Source organism: Lissotriton vulgaris, chromosome 7 (assembly GCF_964263255.1).
Source record: "Lissotriton vulgaris chromosome 7, aLisVul1.2, whole genome shotgun sequence".
NCBI lineage: Eukaryota > Metazoa > Chordata > Amphibia > Caudata > Salamandridae > Lissotriton > Lissotriton vulgaris.
This window is the reverse complement of record NC_141695.1, coordinates 390,379,707-390,399,014: the sequence shown is the minus strand read 5'-3', so window position 1 is coordinate 390,399,014 and position 19,308 is coordinate 390,379,707. Positions and strand designations below refer to the sequence as shown.

Here is a 19,308-nt window from a genome sequence, read left to right as displayed (position 1 = left end):
ACTCATGCAGCTGCTCACATATCCACTAACACATCCATGCAGCCACTCACACACCCATTCACCCACCCATACAGCCACTCAGACATCCACTAACACTGATACAGACAGTCACACAGCCACTCAGTTGAGATATGTTAGAAATAGTATGACTAATTACTAGTAAAAGAAATAGTAATTTAACTTATGCTGTAGCTTAGCATATATCTTTAAGTCTCAGAAATGTTTAGGAACAACGCTCACGGGATGATGTCAACAGTTATGTCATCAGTGATGTCATTTGAGATGTCCTCAGTGATGTCATGATTGATGTCACTGACCATGTCATGAGTGATGTAATATGTGAGGTCATAAGCAATGCATTGCGGGGGTAAAAGTAATAGTTAACTCAGGTAACTATAACTGCTGATTTTCACTGGTTTCGTATGAGTGAAATATGAGCCAAAGTATAATGTCCCTGTAACCTTTGTTTTTTTGTTCATTCCTACGGTTTTTTGAATTCTGTTTCCTAACTATAACGCCCCTGAACCTTTGTTTCCTTTAAGTGAATATATATATATATATTACCTACTGGCGATAGCCAGTAGGTATATATAGTTAGGATTTTTTTCCTATGGGATTTTTGAAAATTCTATGTCGAATAACTTTGGCGTTTAAGGACAGAATTGGCTGAAATTTTCAGGAAAATGGAACATTTTGTTTCTGAGCAGCCCCTGAAAATTTGGGGGGGTTTCGTCAAGGGGGGGCCGAGAAAAAAGGGGGGTCCCAAAACGTGTTTTTCCCATGCAATTTTCCATAGGGCGGTTGGCCTCACTTTTAGCCTGAACGGCTGAATGGATTTACACCAAACTTGGCAAAATTGTAGGGACTGGTAGCCCGATGTGCCTTTGCTATGTCTCAAGATATAGGCTCCAGTGGTTTTTACAAAAATTAACTTTGAAAAATATATATTGGGCTACTTTGGGCTATATATATGTTGGAGCCCAAATGTAGCCCAATGTAGCCCAATGTAGCCCAATGTAGCCCAAAGATGGCCACCAGAGACAAAAAAACAAATGTAGCCCAAATATCAGCCAGATGTAGCCCAACTATAGCCCAATGACAGAATGTCCCAGAGTGTTCTAAAGAACAACTAGAGTGCTAACAGTCCTACTTATTACAAAGGTATGGCACACCTGAAGCCATCTTGATTGGAATAAAGTGGTAACTCTTAAAACATTTAATTTAAAAAGGAACAAAATTAGGGGGTTCATTTTGCCATAGAAAGTATGATTAGCGAATATATGACGAAATCCTGCATGTACTATTAGGCCGCAAATTAAAATAATGAAAACTTTTAGAACGAATATGCCTTTAGCATACACTAAACAACTAAACTACCCTAAACCCTAAAACACTACCCCCAGCATGACCCTACACTACACAAACAGTACAACACTACCCTAAACCCTAAAACACTACCCCCAGCATAACCCTACACTACACAAACACTACAACACTACCCTAAACCCTAAAACACTACCCCCAGCATGACCCTACACTACGCAAACGCTACAACACTACCCAAAACCCTAAAACACTACACCCCAGCATGACGCTACACTACGCAAACACTACAACACTACCCTAAACCCTAAAACCCTACCCCCAGCATGACCCTACACTACACAAACACTACAACACAACCCTAAACCCTAAAACACTACCCCCAGCATGACCCTACACTACGCAAACACTACAACACAACCCTAAACCCTAAAACACTACCCCCAGCATGACCCTACACTACGCAAACACTACAACACTACCGTAAACCCTAAAACACTACCCCCAGCATGACCCTACGCTACGCAAACACTACAACACTACCCAAAACCCTAAAACACTACACCCCAGCATGACCCTACACTACGCAAACACAACACTACCCTAAACCCTAAAACACTACCCCCAGCATGACCCTACACTACGCAAACACTACAACACTACCCTAAACCCTAAAACACTACCCCCAGCATGACCCTACACTACGCAAACACTACAACACTACCCAAAACCCTAAAACACTACCCCCAGCATGACCCTACACTACGCAAACACTACAACACTACCCAAAACCCTAAAACACTACCCCCAGCATGACCCTACACTACGCAAACACTACAACACTACCCAAAACCCTAAAACACTACCCCCCAGCATGACCCTACACTACGCAAACACTACAACACTACCCAAAACCCTAAAACACTACCCCCAGCATGACCCTACACTACGCAAACACTAAAACACTACCCAAAACCCTAAAACACTACACCCCAGCATGACCCTACACTACGCAAACACTACAACACTACCCAAAACCCTAAAACACTACACCCCAGCATGACCCTACACTACGCAAACACTACAACACTACCCAAAACCCTAAAACACTACCCCCAGCATGACCCTACACTACGCAAACACTACAACACTACCCTAAACCCTAAAACACTACCCCCAGCATGACCCTACACTACGCAAACACTACAACACAACCCTAAACCCTAAAACACTACCCCCAGCATGACCCTACACTAAACAACCACCACAACTCTACACTACACTAACACAACACTACACTACACAACACTACACTACACAATCACTAACCCACGAAAAAATTAACACAAACCCACTTACCTCTCTCGTCATCGTGGTTTTCACAACGCAAATGCATTTACCATACATGCCTTTAAAACGTAATTCTTTGTAAAGGCATGCGCGATAAATGCACATGCGTTTTGAAACAATGCGGGATAATGGTATGCGAGGTCAATGACCTTGCGGGATAATGGTATGCGGACTGAAAGTCTGCGGGATAAAAAATGCGGGAAAATGTCTGCAAACCATGATTAGCAGCAGACTTCCCTGGTGAGCACTAGCTTTACTACAGTGATCTAATGAGCAACTAGAGTGCTAACATTCAGAATTTATGGCAAATGTGTGACACATCTGAATGCCTTCTTGGTAGAACCAAAGTAAACAAGCATTGAAAATGCAATAGATCTCGCCCTCGTTTAAGTTAAAGCCATTCTGTTTGTAATGAGGTGGCTTTTTAGCTTTGCTTTTATTAGTGTTTTTAAAACTTTCATGTAAATAACATGCATATGTATGCATATATGTATATGTATGCATGCATTTATATTTATATAGATATGCAGATTATATATGTTTATATATGTATATTACCCACTGGCGATAGCCAGTGGGTATATATAGTTAGGATTTTTTCTCTATGGGATTTCTGAAAATTCTATGTCTAATAACTTTGGCGTTTGTGGACGGAATTGGCTGAAATTTTCAGGAAAATGGCACATTTTGTTTCTGAGCAGCCCCTGAAAATTTGGGGGGGGTTCGTCAAGGGGGGCCGAGAAAAAAGGGGGGTCCCAAAACGCATTTTTCCCATTCATTTTTCCATAGGGCGGTTGGACTCACTTTTAGCTCGAACGGCTGAATAGATTTACATGAAACTTGGCAAAATTGTAGATATGGTTTGCCCGACGTGCCTTTGCTATGTCTCAATATATGTGCTCCAGTGGATTTTGAGAAATGAACGTTTAAAAAAATATATATATCTGTGACAGCGGTCCGGTTAGCGCCCCGGTTCGCGTACCTGACGCGTAACGGAACTTCGCAAAGCGAAGCTGATTGGCTCTCCGGTGTCTGTCAACATTCTAAACAGTCCGGAGCGGCCGCCATCTTGTCTCTCGGTACGATCGAGAGACAAGATGTGGTGAAAAACAAAGGGGGAAATGAAGGAAAGGGGGCAAGGTAGACCACTCCTGACCCCCTAGGATTGATGAGGGGGATATTAAAGTGCCCCGCGGGGCAAAAAATAAAAAATGTTTTTTTTTGCGATTTTACGCCGTAGAGGCGCGTCCCGGTACGCGAACCGGGCAGCTCACCGGGCAGCTCACCGGGCAGCTCAGCGGGCAGCTAACCGGGCAGCTAACCGGCAGCGTAGCTGTCAACATTGTAAACAGTCCGGAGCGGCCGCCATCTTGTCTCTCGGTAGGTTCGAGAGACAAGATGTGGTGAAAAAAGAAGGGGGAGATGAAGGAAAGGGGGCAAGGTAAACCCCTCCTGACCCCCTAGGATTGATGAGGGGGATATTAAAGTCCCCCGCGATTTTTCGCGGTAGAGGCGCTTCCCGGTACGCGAACCGGGCAGCTAACCGGCAGCGTAACGGGAGTCCGCCATCTTGTGTTTTTGGAGCGTCCGGTTCGCGTACCGGGTAGCGTCCCGGTAAGTGTAACAAGGGGAAAACCAAGAGAAACAGTAAAAAAAAAATTAAGGGAATAGATTTCCAGCAAACTTGGCAAAATTGTAGGGACTGTTTGTTTGATGTGCCTTTGCAAGGCCTCAAGATATGTGCACGTGTGGATTTTGTCTAATTAAGGTTAAAATATATATATATATCTGTAAGCGTGCTCCGGCACGCTTACGTTACGGGTTTTGTTTGCGCTGCAGAGCCGATACGTCACGGTTATGCGACCGCCATGAGGCGTCTCACGTGGCTACGTGATACGTCACGTAATAAAGAATATATTTTACAGCTATAGATATTAGCTTTTAAAAAACCAATGAAATTCACTGAAAAAACCATAGGTTATAGACCATATATAGTTAGGAATTTGCATTTACAAAACCTTGAAAATTCACTGAAAAAACCATAGGTTAGAGACCATATATAGTTAGCTGGACATTTTATTGACATAAAACCAATGAAATTCCATATATAGTTAGTTGCACTAACTATATATCGCGCACCCGCAATCCACTGCTGATGATGTCACATATTACATCATTCATGACATGGTCAGTGACATCACTGATGACATCACTGATGACATCTCAAATGACATCACTGATGACATCACTGATGACATCTCAAATGACATCACTGATGACATCATGACACACCAATACCAGTTACTACATACGCACTCACTGATTCCTACGTCTACACACACATTCACTCATTCACCCATACAATCACTCATACATACAGTCACTCATTATTACAACACTATCATATGCACTCATACACCTATGCAGACACTCACACACTGCCACTCATCCATGGAGTTACTCACACACCTAGTCAGTCCTGTAAAGAATCAATCACACTTCCATTTCCTCATCTATACAGTTAAACACAGAACACCATACTTCAGTGACATCACTGATGACATCACTGATGACATCACTGATGACATCTCAAATGACATCACTGATGACATCTCAAATGACATCACTGATGACATCATGACACACCAATACCAGTTACTACATACGCACTCGCTGATTCCTACGTCTACACACACATTCACTCATTCACCCATACAATCACTCATACATACAGTCACTCATTATTACAACACTATCATATGCACTCATACACCTAGTCAGTCCTGTGAAGAATCAATCACACTTCGATTTCCTCATCTATACAGTTAAACACAGAACACCATACTTTTCACACATATACTAACACATACTTACTCTCTTATACAATCACTGATACAAGTACACATTGATATGCACAGAGTCACACACCTCCCAGCCAGCCACACACACACTCAGTCTTCCATACATCCACTCATTCTTCAATATGTAAAACATATTTAAACTTTACAAAAACACACAGACACTAGATGATGTCATTTGAGATGTCATCAGTGATGTCATCAGTGATGTCATCAGTGATGTCATTTGAGATGTCATCAGTGATGTCATCAGTGATGTCACTGACCATGTCATGAATGATGTAATATGTGACATCATCAGCAGTGGATTGCGGGTGCGCGATATATAGTTAGTGCAACTAACTATATATGGAATTTCATTGGTTTTATGTCAATAAAATGTCCAGCTAACTATATATGGTCTCTAACCTATGGTTTTTTCAGTGAATATATATATATATATATATATATATATATATATATATATATATATATATATATATATATATATATATATATATATATATATATATATATATATATATATATATATTGTATCCCAAATACCTCCTCCTTCCAGGAGTAAACCAGGACACCCGGAATTTGTTTGCAGAATTTTATTCGGCAGAGTGAAAAAGTGCGACGCGTTTCGCCGATAAGGCTTGCTCACGCTCGTCCAGATTACAATGACGGCCATTTTTAAAGTGCTCAAAACACACCCCCAAGTGTATACATTACAATACCATGGTAATGCGGGCAGCCATATTAGTAAGGATACTTGTACAATGTATATATGGATTGAATCAAATTACGTAATATGAGGATGTTATTGAATAGCCTATGAGAATCAAGGTAACTTGCAGGTATACATCACGTGACCGCGACTGATGAAACTAAACGAATGTCGGGTGCTTTGTAATAGCCTGGGTACAGTTGACACATTATTGACTTGAATGTGGCTTGGTTCAGCAATTGTGGTATTTACAACAATGTCCAACAAGTTATGAAATGTATTCACAATTTAAATTGTTCGGCATAATCGCGCTTTATTTTTCGTTAATTTTCGATATATATATGTCACAATGAGCGATTATGGTACCAACACAATGTAATTTGATTCAATCCATATATACATTGTACAAGTATCCTTACTAATATGGCTGCCCGCATTACCATGGTATTGTAATGTATACACTTGGGGGTGTGTTTTGAGCACTTTAAAAATGGCCGTCATTGTAATCTGGACGAGCGTGAGTAAGCCTTATCGGCGAAACGCATCGCACTTTTTCACTCTGCCGAATAAAATTCTGCAAACAAATTCCGGGTGTCCTGGTTTACTTCTGGAAGGAGGAGGTATTTGGGATACAATTTAAAGGCTTGTCGGTAGCCTATCCGGGACCGTTCCGTGACAGCCCAGGGTGCACTAACCGGCACTGGAGGAGAGTATATATATATATATATATATAAAGGAATCGTCCTCCAGCCACACACCTGTTCTGAATGAAGACAAGGCGAACCCAGGTAGATAGTGCAAATTTTATTGTTTTAAGCCCAACACCATGCACAAAATATATATGCAGAACGCCGTTTCAAACGGAATACTCTCCATGCTACATCGAACGCTAATTAATAAGTGACACATATGGACCCAGCACGACTATTTATCAAACTTACAGCGCTGCCTAGTTACCACAGATGACAGGCCAGTCTAAGGCTTGTTTCTACCTTTGGACTTACGCTAAATTAGAAGTTATCACCATGGAATACTAATATATGGTTTGAGAAAAAGATTAGGGTGGATTATTGGCCTCCTCTAAATAGCACGGCTGTGCTGTTTTATTGACTACACAGAGAGACATAAAGCCCTGATGAAGCCGATACATTTGATGAAACACGTGTTGGCTACTGGGAAGAGCATACTGTTTTGAACAAGCCATAACAATCATAATAAATGACTTGTGGAGTTCAACATTGGGACCATAAATTTTCGTGTGGAGTTGAAAATACTCAAGAGTTCATTATTGATGAATATAGTATTGTGAAAACAGCTATATATAACTTGTAAACGGTGTGTGCCATTTGGATTTATATTATATATATATATATATATATATATATATATATATATATATATATATATATATATATATATATATAGAGAGAGAGAGAGAGAGAGAGAGAGAGAGAGAGAGAGAGAGAGAGAGAGAGAGAGAGAGAGAGAGAGAGAGAGAGAGAGAGAGATAATAAAATGCATGTTTTAAGTGGCTATCACTGTTATGTTGAAGCACATTTTGATACTTTTCCTATGCCTTTGGATATAAAGTCAGCATCATGAACAAAAGGGTGTGAACTAGGAGGTGATGCATGCATCTCCCTATTAGCCCCTCACTTTCTACTAGCAACACCCAAAATGTCCCCCACTCTCTGTGGACACATTATAAACATAGGTGACCGTTCAATCCTCATGCGATCCGCATCTCACCAAGGAAGCCCCTCCATTGTCTTTGGGCTCTCTAATGATATGTTAATCTCCCCCTTCATGGTTCTTCTGTAACTATCTCAGAATGAGGTTGCTCCTTTCTGTGGCCTTTGTAGGTACTAACTCTTGACTTACTGCTAGCGTGCTCATTCTCACATATTTAACATATGTTATTTAGGCCTGGGTGTAATTTCAATTATGCTGGATTGATCGGAGTAATTTCGGTTATTCTTTGATGCGGAATTACAGATAATTACACAATTTCTCCTGCTCGTGTAATTATGAGTAATTTGCAAGACCTATTCGTGTTCTACTGCATTTAGCACTATTTCTAGCGCAAAATGCATCCTGGTGTCCTTTTTAGATGCCAGGGTGCATTTTGCTCTAAGCAAATAGAGCTAAATGCTGAAAGTTCGTTGGAGGAAAATACTACCCCAAAAGCACATTTAGCGCTATATCTTACCACAAAATGCATTCCCACACCCATTTTGGGCACGAAGGAGCATTTTTCGCTAAGTAAATAGCACTAAATGCTGGGAGTAAATTGGGGGGAAAAGTCCTACCTCAAGAACACATTTAATGAGTCAAGGATGTGATCTCACGGTTAGACTGCCGACTTTGGAGCTAGGGAAACTAAGGTTCGAGCCTCGGGGTGGACTCCACATCCTATGATTCTGGGCAAATCACTTAATCTCCCCGCGCCTACCCAAAAAATCAATGTGTCCTTGTGTAACGTAACTAATGCTCATGTAAAGCGCTACAATACCTTCGGGTCGAGTTTGCGCTATATAAAATCTGCAAAAAAATGTGTCTCGTCACACCCACTATTTGTGTTCTGTTGCATTTAGCGCTATTTCTTGGCACTCAATGCATTCTTACCATACATAAACAACAGGGGTATACCCAAATGACCCTTTATTACCTGGGTATGGGACGCAGTTTTATACAATGAAAAAATGGTATAAAGGAAACAATGCTAGGCACTTTTATGAGTAGAGCCTGTTTGATTTAATTACCCTTTCAACAATAATTATTATTCATAACGGATATATCAAAATCAGTTTATAACACACAGGCAATTGCGCCTATTCAAGGAGAAACAAATGCCATATATCACAATATGTATTACATTACAATGAAATACACGATGGATATGCTGTAAAGAAAGACTTAAAGTGGGTGTGCCCACCGATTGATAGGGAGGTATTGCACCCGGGGCGCTAATATATTTTTTTCAGCGCGAGAGATTTTGCTCCTTCGATCTTTCAGAAAATTATTGTATAACCCCTTTCCTGAAGAGGCCTAAGAAGAAAAGGCTGAAATGTGGTCACGTCGACACTTTTAAGGAGGAGTCATTGGATTGATAGTGATCATTGGAATTGTGTTGTGTTACACTAGAGCTAGGCCAACTAGCATATAAGTCTTTTAGTGTTTCACTTTTGACTACCTCTAAGTGGTTCGCCTAGAAGTAGAGGGGGGACACTAGTGTGAATAATTTCTTTAGGGTTATTGTTATTTGTTTCATGTTTGCTTTTCATTGTAATGTCATATATATTGTGATATATGTAATTTGTTTCTCCTTGAATAGGTGCAATTGCCTGTGTGTGTTATAAACTGATTTTGATATATTCGTTATGAATAATAATTATTGCTGAGAGGGTAATTAAATGTGCTCTACTCATAAAAGTGCCTAGTATTGCTTCCTTTATACCATTTTTCCTTTGTATAAAACTCAATGCATTCTAGCACCCAATTTGGATGTGAGGAGGCATTTTTGCACTAAGAAATAGCTCTACACGCAGAATTACTCTTCTTGTGTAATTAAGTGTAAGCTTGTGGAATTCTCATGTAATTGCACATGATTACGCTACACTGAATTAAAGAGTTACACCCTCCCCTAATGTTCTTGTCCCAGTCTTCTGTGAGTTGATAAAAATCCCTTGGTTTTCTGGCAACATTCTTTACGTTTTTAGGTCTTGCCTGCAACAGGCCATGCACTCTAGCTTACGAGACATGTTGTATACAACAAGCGGCTTGCTGCCTGCCATTGCCTAACATTTGTTGGCTTCATCATCAATCTTATTTGTTGCCTTCTAATTGGCTAGTGCATGCTGGCTTCACTTCTTTCGACTGGAGCATGGACCAAATACTGTTTGCTTCAGCTTGAATGCTGTCCTCCTGCTGATTGCACTGTGATTGAGGCACTATTTTTAGGTTTCGCCTACATAGCACTTGCAATGTGCTTGAGAAATCTATTGTTTTTAATATAAACCTAAAATGGACTTGCATTCCACCTCCTCTCTTTCCTGGCTTCACATTGGTTCCTGTGCGTGCCACTTACCTTTCCTCCATTTCTATTTGCTTTAGCACATTTTCCTGCACTTACTAGTAGTTGTTCCTCATCTGCTTCTCTTATCAGTTTCCCACCGCCGAAATACTGTTAACATCCACTTTGGTGGAACTATATTTTCATAAAGTTTTGCCTTTTACTACTGAAGCATATTTATATACCAATTTGTCACCCGGTGAGATTAGGTGATCTGCATAGAATCCCAGGATGTTGCGCTGCGCCTCCGAGACTCGTACCGTAATCCCCAGCTCTCAAGTCAGCAGCTCTGGCTGCTGCACCACATCCTCTCCACTCCCATGTTATCTGTCAGAGAGCTCTTTGCTTTACCCGGACGATGATTGATGAAAACAGCTCTTTATTCATCACAAAGGCGAAACTGATGCATTTCCAGTGCTTATTTTTTCTTCTTCCCTGTTGTCCTTGTTGAACCTTTTGCCATTTGTGACTACGTTTTACTATGTCCCACACACTTCAAGGAAGCCCTTTTCTCCTTTGAAATGGATGTTTATTGTGACAACAGATGTGATCTGCTTTTATTGTTACAACAAATGTGATCTGCTTCCAAATGTATTTTCACTAAGACATAGGCACAATTGATTTTTTTATTTGATACATTTTTCTACCAAGTGTCATATATATTTTTCCTTTTGCACAAATGGGGTGAATAATGCATTTCTCAGAATAACAGAGATGTTGTGCTGCGACCTGACAAGCACTGGCAAAGCCAATATGCATTGGCGTTGAGACTATTGTCTCTGCCATTGCCTTTTGATCATGCTGTACAGCATGGGTATTGACGACTTTGGCAATGGTTTGTTGCCATGCTGTATAGCAGCATGAGTGCTGTGCAGCGTGGTTAAAAATAATGATTTAATTTCAAATTATCTGTTCTTACTTGGTGGAACTTCATATGTGAAGAACATAGGATTGCTATTGCTTCCTCCTCTTCTGTCTCCTCTAAAGTTAAATCTGATCTTCTTTGGCTCCCCTTCTCCAACTATCTTTCATCGCCCCCTTCTCTCTGATTGCTGGGCCTGTATATCCTCTGTTTTTCTCCCTCCCTTCTTCTTTCTTCTCCTTTCTTCTCTCCTCTTCTCTTCTTTCCCCTCTCTTTTCTTATTCTCCTTTTATCTCTTTTATCTCTCTATCTTTTCATTTCTTCTTTTACAAATGAACCGTTATTTTATAGGTTTTTCTTTGCCTCACATGTGTTTCACTTGGTTCTAATGTACTATTGTACTATCTTTGTATTGAACTTTATTTAAACAAAATAAAAACTTTCTTAAACTGAAAAAAAATAATGATTTAAAAAAATATGATACATCCACTGCTTTTTGCATTTTTTTAAAAAAAAAGTCTATTAGTCCTGCCTGCGTCATAGAACATTCTTAAATTCGTTTCAGCCATACTGCAAAGCATCCGTGCTTCTGTACAGGATGGCTACAAAACATTGCGAACCCAATATCTCTCATAGGCAAGACCTTCTGGCTTTCCTAATGCTTGTTCTTGTGTGCACACTTGTGCAAGATGTAGCCTGATGCTCAAAGACACAGGTGTAACAGAGGCCACTGCAGCCCCTGAGGCGCTGGGGGCCCTCCTGGGGACACTCCAACCCTTTTAGGGGGGCCCTATTCAGCTAAATGACAATCAGTATCTCAAAGAAACAGGGGACTGGGGACCCCTCATCACATTCGGCAGGGAGGCCCGTCATTTTGAGTCACCCACTGCTCCAGGAGAGGGTCAGAGGTGATCCGTGGTCATTTCCAGTCCTGAAGTAAAGAGCCCCGTTCTGAACACCCTTGGGGGTACACCCTCCCCCTCCTCCCCAAAAACGTATTGATTTGCTTCTGCTCCGGTCCCTGCTGCCCTGGTGATGTCCTATCTGCCTCACCTCATCTGACCCTTCACGCGCCTTCCTTCTCATAACAGCCCCTCTCACTTTGTCATGCCGGTCCCTGGCAGCTCCAGCCACACCTCCCTATTCTGGGGCAGCAGCTGGGTCCCCACTGACAAGCATCTTATCGGGCCTCGCAGCTCGGCTCGGCCTCCCTGTTTGTCATGTCAGGCCGGGTGCCGCGCTGACGCGCTCTAATTGAAAACCTCCGATATCAGCTCTCTGCTGCTGCCATACGAGAGCCCCGGCCACGCCCTATTACCAAAAAAAAAAAACGATGACTAGACTCGAGCAATGAAACATGACTCACAAACAGTGGGCAGGTGAGAAAGCTCCGTGGGTCAAGGCGAAATATGCGTAAAAAACGGGATAATGCTTGGATAGAAGAATCCGAGCACGGGTCCTCCTCTCATCATCACAAGTGGCCGATAAAATTTAAGTTGGAAAATTCCTTCGTGAATAAACGTGCCTCTCGGTGACGTCACCAGTAAAGTCTTACATTGACACAGATGCATGAGTGCATTACTCCTGAATACTCCGTTTCTAGTCGGACCATATACCTTGCCGCTACTTTCAGAAGTTTCTTCTTGAGACATAAAATATTGACGTTCATAAATTTACTTTACCTCAACCATATTTTTTTAGATGAAGAAACAATTATTTGTGTATAAAGAGTTTTTTTATTAAAGTCAACGAGTTCTAATCATTTAAATTCTACAAAGATGCATAAGCTACCATCAGGGTCGGCTTCAGCGCTGGTGGCACCTGGTGTGACAATATTTTTTGTCGCCCCACCCCTGGTCCACACCCCTCTCTAATGACCTCCTTTTCCACGGATCCCCTCACTACCACACCAGTGCTTAATTTGTAAAAAACTAAATGCCAGGGCCCTGGTCAGGAGGCCACTGCAAGTCACACCACACATTGCCCTGACATCACTGTCAATGATAGTAACAACACAGCTGCTAACCATCCGACTTCTACAACAAGTGTGACAATTCAGACTCTTCCAGGTCCCCAGAGCTATTAGGATGGCTTGGGTGTGTGGTAATAGTCATTTTTAAGGAATATTGAATTAATAATTAACTGTTACTTTGGTCCTCTCCAAACTAGCCAGACAGCGTCACCTCGTGGCAGACCCTCACAAGCACCAGTGCTGACCATTAAGTGAGGATGCCGAGCACCGGAAACCACCGGCTCAAATTAAGCACTGGTACCACTCTCCAATAAGGTCCCTCATCTCTCCATAGCCCCTCTCTCACATTCTATTCAAATTAACCCTTTCTAGCAACGTTAGGAACAGATAACTAGAGACAGGGGTAAAAATATAATGTCCTAAACAACACCATGCAGCCTGCATGCAACTCTTTGATGACAGGTCACAGGTCACTGTGCTATATTAGGATTGTAATTTATAAACTGCAAGTGACAATAGGATGTGTGTCACAAAAGCAGTAACCTACTGAGCGACCCACATAAAATACAGTTCTGTGATCTGCATGGTACATGTTCTTTGCAGCAAGCATACTAATACTCTGCGCTATTTTATGATGGGTCAAACTGCCATTAGAAAAAAGCACCTTCCTAAAGCCGGCCTTGACACCATCAAAAGGAAGCCTCTTCCCCGGGCTCTTTCTGTATACCAACTTATGCATCCTTTCAACAATCAACCCATCCATCTAGTAACCTGTACAGCTATTTATCCTTCAATTCGCTCATCCATCCAGTAACCGGTACAGTTGCTAATTCGTCCATCACTCCATCCAGTAACCCGACCAGCTATTAATCCATCCACCAATCCATCCATCCTTCAATCCATTCACTCATCCAGTAACTTGTCCACTTAATAATCATCCAAACATCAATTCATGCAGCAATCCAGTAACCTGTCCAGCTATTCATCCATCATCAAACCACCCATTCACCCAGTAGATCGCCCAGCTACTAATCCATCAATTCAGTAACCCGTCCAGCTACTAATCCATCCGTCCACCCATTAAGTATCCTGACAAGCTACTAATCCACCCATCCAACTACTCGCTCATCCATAAATTCACCTAGCCATCCTGTAACCCATTCAGCTACTAATAATATCTATCTATCTATCTATCTATCTATCTATCTATCTATCTATCTATCTATCTATCTATCTATCTATCTATCTATCTATCTATCTATCCATCTATCTATCCAGTAAACTGCATAGATACTAATCCAGCCATCCGTTCATACTTCGATCCAGTAATTCGCCAAGTTACTAATCCATCCATTAATTAAGCCTGCGATTCATCAATCGATCCATCAATCCATCCATTCCGTAACTACCTAGCTAATTACCTAGCCATCAATCAATGCTTCTATCAAATAACCCGCTCAGTTACCAGTCTATCCATCCATCAATACACCCATTCAATATCCAGTACAGTATCCAATAACAGCTACTAATCTATCTACCAGTCATTACATCCATCCATCTGCTAATCCAGCCAGACATCAATCCATCCATTCGTTCTCTAACCCGTCCAACTATTAATCCATCTAATCAGCAACTTGTTCAGCTTCTAATCCATTTATGCGTTCATCCATACATCCACTTTCTCATCCATCCACCAACCTAGTAACCCAGTTCACTACTAATTAACCATGTCATCCCTACAGAAACCTGATCAGATATTAATCAGTCCATTAATCTACTCAGCCCCACACAGCCATCTATCAACCCACCTGCCGCTGCCTGGCTCTCTGTGTGTCTCCCTCTCTACTTCGCACAGTCACAACCACAACATCACAAGTCTTTGGATCAAACAGTCCTAGCAAAGTACACTAAAGTATCATTACAAAAACAAATGCGCGGAATTCTTAATAATGAGTTTGGGGAAATAGTTTAAGAGAAGGTATCAGACAGGAAGGATTGAGAGCAGGACGTGTCGAGAGGATGGACCAATGAGAGCACAAAAAGTAGGCAGAAAAACACAAGGGGTGTAGGGACTGACGAGAGACGTAAGGTGGCCTGGGAGACTAAAGGACGAGCGGTTCAAGTGATACTCGAAATGATTTCCGGTGTCTCTCTATCAGGCTGTCCAGAAGGGACACACTTCCTGCATATTGATCCCCATTCATTACCTCTACTCTCCCTGCATCCTCTCATGTCCTCGGCTCTGCTTGTGTCTACCCCCCACCCCTTCCCAGCCCCCCCCCCCCTGCACTCCAGCAACATCCAATGACCCTCACTCCATCCTCTCCTCCACCCTGTCCCCTCTGCATCCAGCCGTGCCTATCGGCTCTCTCTGCATTTCACCACTCTCTGCTCTGACTGCACAGTCGCATAGCCCTCTGCGCTCCCTGCATCCTCTCATAGCCCTCTGCACCCTCTCATCGGCCTCTGCCCTCCCTGCATCCTCGTATCACTCTCTTCTCTCCCTGCATCCTCTCTGCCCTCTCTGCATCCTCTCCTCGGCTTCTGCCCTCCCTGCATCCTCTCATCGGCCTCTGCCCTCCCTGCATCCTCTCATCACTCTTTGCCCTCTTTGCATCCTCTCATCGGCCTCTGCCCTCCCTGCTTCCTCTAATAACTTCTTGCCCTCCCTGCATCCTCTCATCGGCCTCTCCCTCCATTCGTCATCTCTTCCCCTCGGCGCTCCCTGCATCCTCTCACCACTCTCTGCCCTCCCTGCATCCTCTCACCACTCTCTGCCCTCCCTGCATCCTCTCACCACTCTCTGCCCTCCCTGCATCCTCTCACCACTCTCGGCCCTCCCTGCATCCTCTCACCACTCTCTGCCCTCCCTGCATCCTCTCACCACTCTCTGCACTCCTTGCATCATCTCACCACTCTCTGCCCTCCCTGCATCCTCTCATCGGCCTCTGCCCTCCCTGCATCCTCTCATCGGTCTATGCCCTCCCAGCATCCTCTCATCGGCCTCTGCCCCCCTCCCTCCATTCTCGCCCTATGTCTTCTCTGCATCCTCTCGTCGTTCTCTGCCCTCCCTGCATCCTCTCCTCTGCATCTGCCCTCCCTGCATCCTCTCCTCGCACTCTCCCTCCACTCGCCCTCGCCTCCATCCCTGCCCATCATGCATCCTCTCATCGCCCTCTGCTCGCCTTCCATCTCCTTATGCTCCGCTGACCCTCTCACTTGGCCTGCTGTCAGCATCGATTTCCCCTGATTGTCCACCCTCTCGCAGCCTCTTCCCCCCAGGCCCCTGAGCTCGCGCCCCCTTTCTCTCTCACACCTCCCGGGCCCCCCACCGCTCCCCCTTCCCATTTCTGCTGTTTTGCTGTGCCTCCTTTTCTGAGCCTGTCTAACAAAGGCTCCAGGACTGCAGCCAGACTGCAGGGGAAGGGGGGGGGGGGGGGGGGGGGGGAGACACTGACTGGAAGGGAGGGGAGAGTGGGCATGGAGGACAGCGCAGGCAGCGGGGAAGCAGGCAGGTGGACATGCAGGCAGGACACAGGCATACCCCACACCAAGGCACTGACGGCCGATGGTGGAAGGGGGCATGATGGTTTGAGGAGGGCGGCAGATGACGGAGACAGGGTGGAAGGGGTGCACTTACCCGGTACACGTTCTCCGTCAACCTGTTCACCTCTTCGGACCGGGACATGGTGCTGGGGTCGCGGGGGCTCCTCGCATGGACCCTTGGGGCGCAGAAGCAGAACTGCTCCAGGTTTGGGGGCTGGATCTTGGTTGGGGGGGTCCGCTGCCGGCTTCGAGGAGGCGGGTGACCACCACTGGCTTCGGTGGTCAGGGAGGGATGAGACACAGGAGGAGTGGGGGCGCGGGAGGGGGCTGGCAGACACAAAAGTTTTGCAGCTTAGAAAGGGAAACTTATGGCCAATGGGGGCTCTGCTGGCCTCCCACCCAGTGGCACTTGTTTGCATAAAAGAAGGAGGGGTCTCCTCGTTACTGACAGCCTGGGAGAGGCGTGTGTCATTTCCATATTTAAAGGGACATCTGGGTGGGTGGGAGGCAAGCTCTCACGAGCAGGCTGTCCCTTTTCAAGACCACCCTCTCAGCCTGTCAAATTAAAGCGTATCTCATGCACCAATAACCACGTTTGTGTCACATTTTCGATTTATTTCCGCAGCGTCCCCAATACAGTTTTTCTTGAAAATGTCAAGTTTTCTTTGGTCACCGCCGTTTGCTGGCGGTTGACCTGTTTCCACGTCCTCGTAACTTTGCCCGCCAGAAAAATAACAGAAGCGCAAGCACAGACACGCGCGATTTGCCCAGGATTACACAGTGTGGCCAAGTAGGGTAGTCGAGATCAGCATGCCTCAAGTCACAGGTTCATAATAACACTGTAAACACAAGGCTGCTTCTTTACTGTCCTAAAACTCAGGATAGTGCAGACCCACTGCAGTTCTTGTCCTTAAACAGACTTCCCACGCCTCCGAAGTGCCTGCATACAACAGGTGTCCCTATTAGCTCAGTGTAATTGTGCTCATTTCCCGAGCTGGTAAAGATGTAAGGCCGAGTCAGCAGCAGCGCCAGGATTGGGCCTTTCCCTACAGTTTGCCTATACATTCATGTATCATTCCCCTCATGCCACTGAGCTCGCTTCACGATATACTCTTCTATTTTCTCGCAGTTTTTTTCTTCCCATCCCCGCTTCAGTTGTGTTCTTATATTTTATACTTGTCACTACCAATATGTATGAACACTTTTTAGTGTAATTTGTAATGCCGAAGGGAAGCCGGTTCGTGCAATACCTACTCTCCACGCTGTTACTTGAAGCGTAAACATGCCATTTTATTAGGACAAGGTTGTAACAGTTAAACATAATTAACCAAAACATCAATACCACTATAACATTTCCATCATCACCCCCCTCAATCACCCCATCCATCTTCAAATCATCACACCTGTTGCACTCCTCCCCTTTCACTCTACGACCTCCTCCATCTCCGCTTCACTTTTCCTTCAACATTCTCTCCTGAATTTCCTGCCTTCGATCTCTTGCATCCCGCACCCCGCCATCAGTCACCTGTTCCCCCCCAATGGGTGGATGCGCCCGTATGTGACTCACCACCCCTCCAAAGTACTGCCAACCAGGGAACCCCCGTAGGGCAGTTAACTGCCCCCCTCTCCTGTGCACCTTTCGCCCCACTTTCAGTCAATCCTGCGGCACCTGATGGATTTGTTCCACAACTTACTGATCACATCCCGCACCTCCATCATGTACTAGGCATTCCCTACTTGCGAAAGGTGCACCCCATCGTCCCTCAACAATAACGGCTATTCCAATTTTAGCCCTACATGAGCGATCACCTGAAAGACTCACTTGGCAGAACACCTTCGTTGCCCTATGCAATTTTCAGTGTGCTTTCTCCACAGCTGTGAGCTTAACAGCCGCTTTCCACACTTTGCGCGACACAAACTCGGTCCATACTAGGCATGTTGCAGCCAATTTGCGCTTTATTGCCTCTAAATCCCTCCGCATGTGTTGCACAATAGCCATTCCTGATAGTCATATCAGATAATTTTCACCCAGTTGTAGAACCAACATGTTGGGGCAGCCTCTTTATGACACCATTTTTGTCAACCACGGCAATAACGCCCCCCATCGCATCCCTCCTTTACCCCACCAACACACTTCATGATGGCAGCTCATCAGAACCAGGTTACAACCATAAACCTGTAGATCTGCGTATTTTGCCGCCCAATGCACAAAAGAATGTCCCACGATCCAGGTAACCATCTTGGTTCCTGGGACGCTCACACAACCTGCAACATAAAAAAAATAGATTTACTGTACAAACTGAACAAGCCCTCGCCCCCTTGTGCAAGTGTTTCCTGTCCCTGCCCTTCTTTGGTTCTAAACCCCTACTTGCGCATGTATCTATCGTAGCACCTAGACCTCCATCGCCCAATCTGGTGGATTCTGTCCCAGGAATAGCCTAAACGTGGTGTCGCTGTAGCTGCACCAATGCAGAAGGAATGTGTTCTGTACCTGGCAGGGGCCCTGCCCAAACGTCTTAGAGCCATGCGTAGTACAGCCAGCAGCTGGAAAGCCATCAGCTGGTCTCCTGGCATGGTAAAAAATACCTCTTGAAGGCCTTCCTGGTCTCGCTA

At 44.1% G+C, this 19,308-nt stretch overlaps 1 protein-coding gene across 2 annotated transcripts in view; it reads right to left on the bottom strand.

Annotated features, from left to right (window-relative positions):
* LOC147701721 (BAR/IMD domain-containing adapter protein 2-like) overlaps positions 1-17,048 on the bottom strand; it is a 389,617-nt gene extending 372,569 nt beyond the window's left edge. For both annotated transcript variants that reach the window (XM_086930340.1, XM_086930341.1), the window contains exon 1: positions 16,790-17,048. In XM_086930340.1, coding sequence (XP_086786466.1) covers positions 16,790-16,837 — 48 coding nt within the window. In that variant the 5' untranslated portion in view covers positions 16,838-17,048. The remainder of the gene's footprint in view (positions 1-16,789) is intronic.
* Between the last annotated feature and the right edge of the window lie 2,260 nt (positions 17,049-19,308).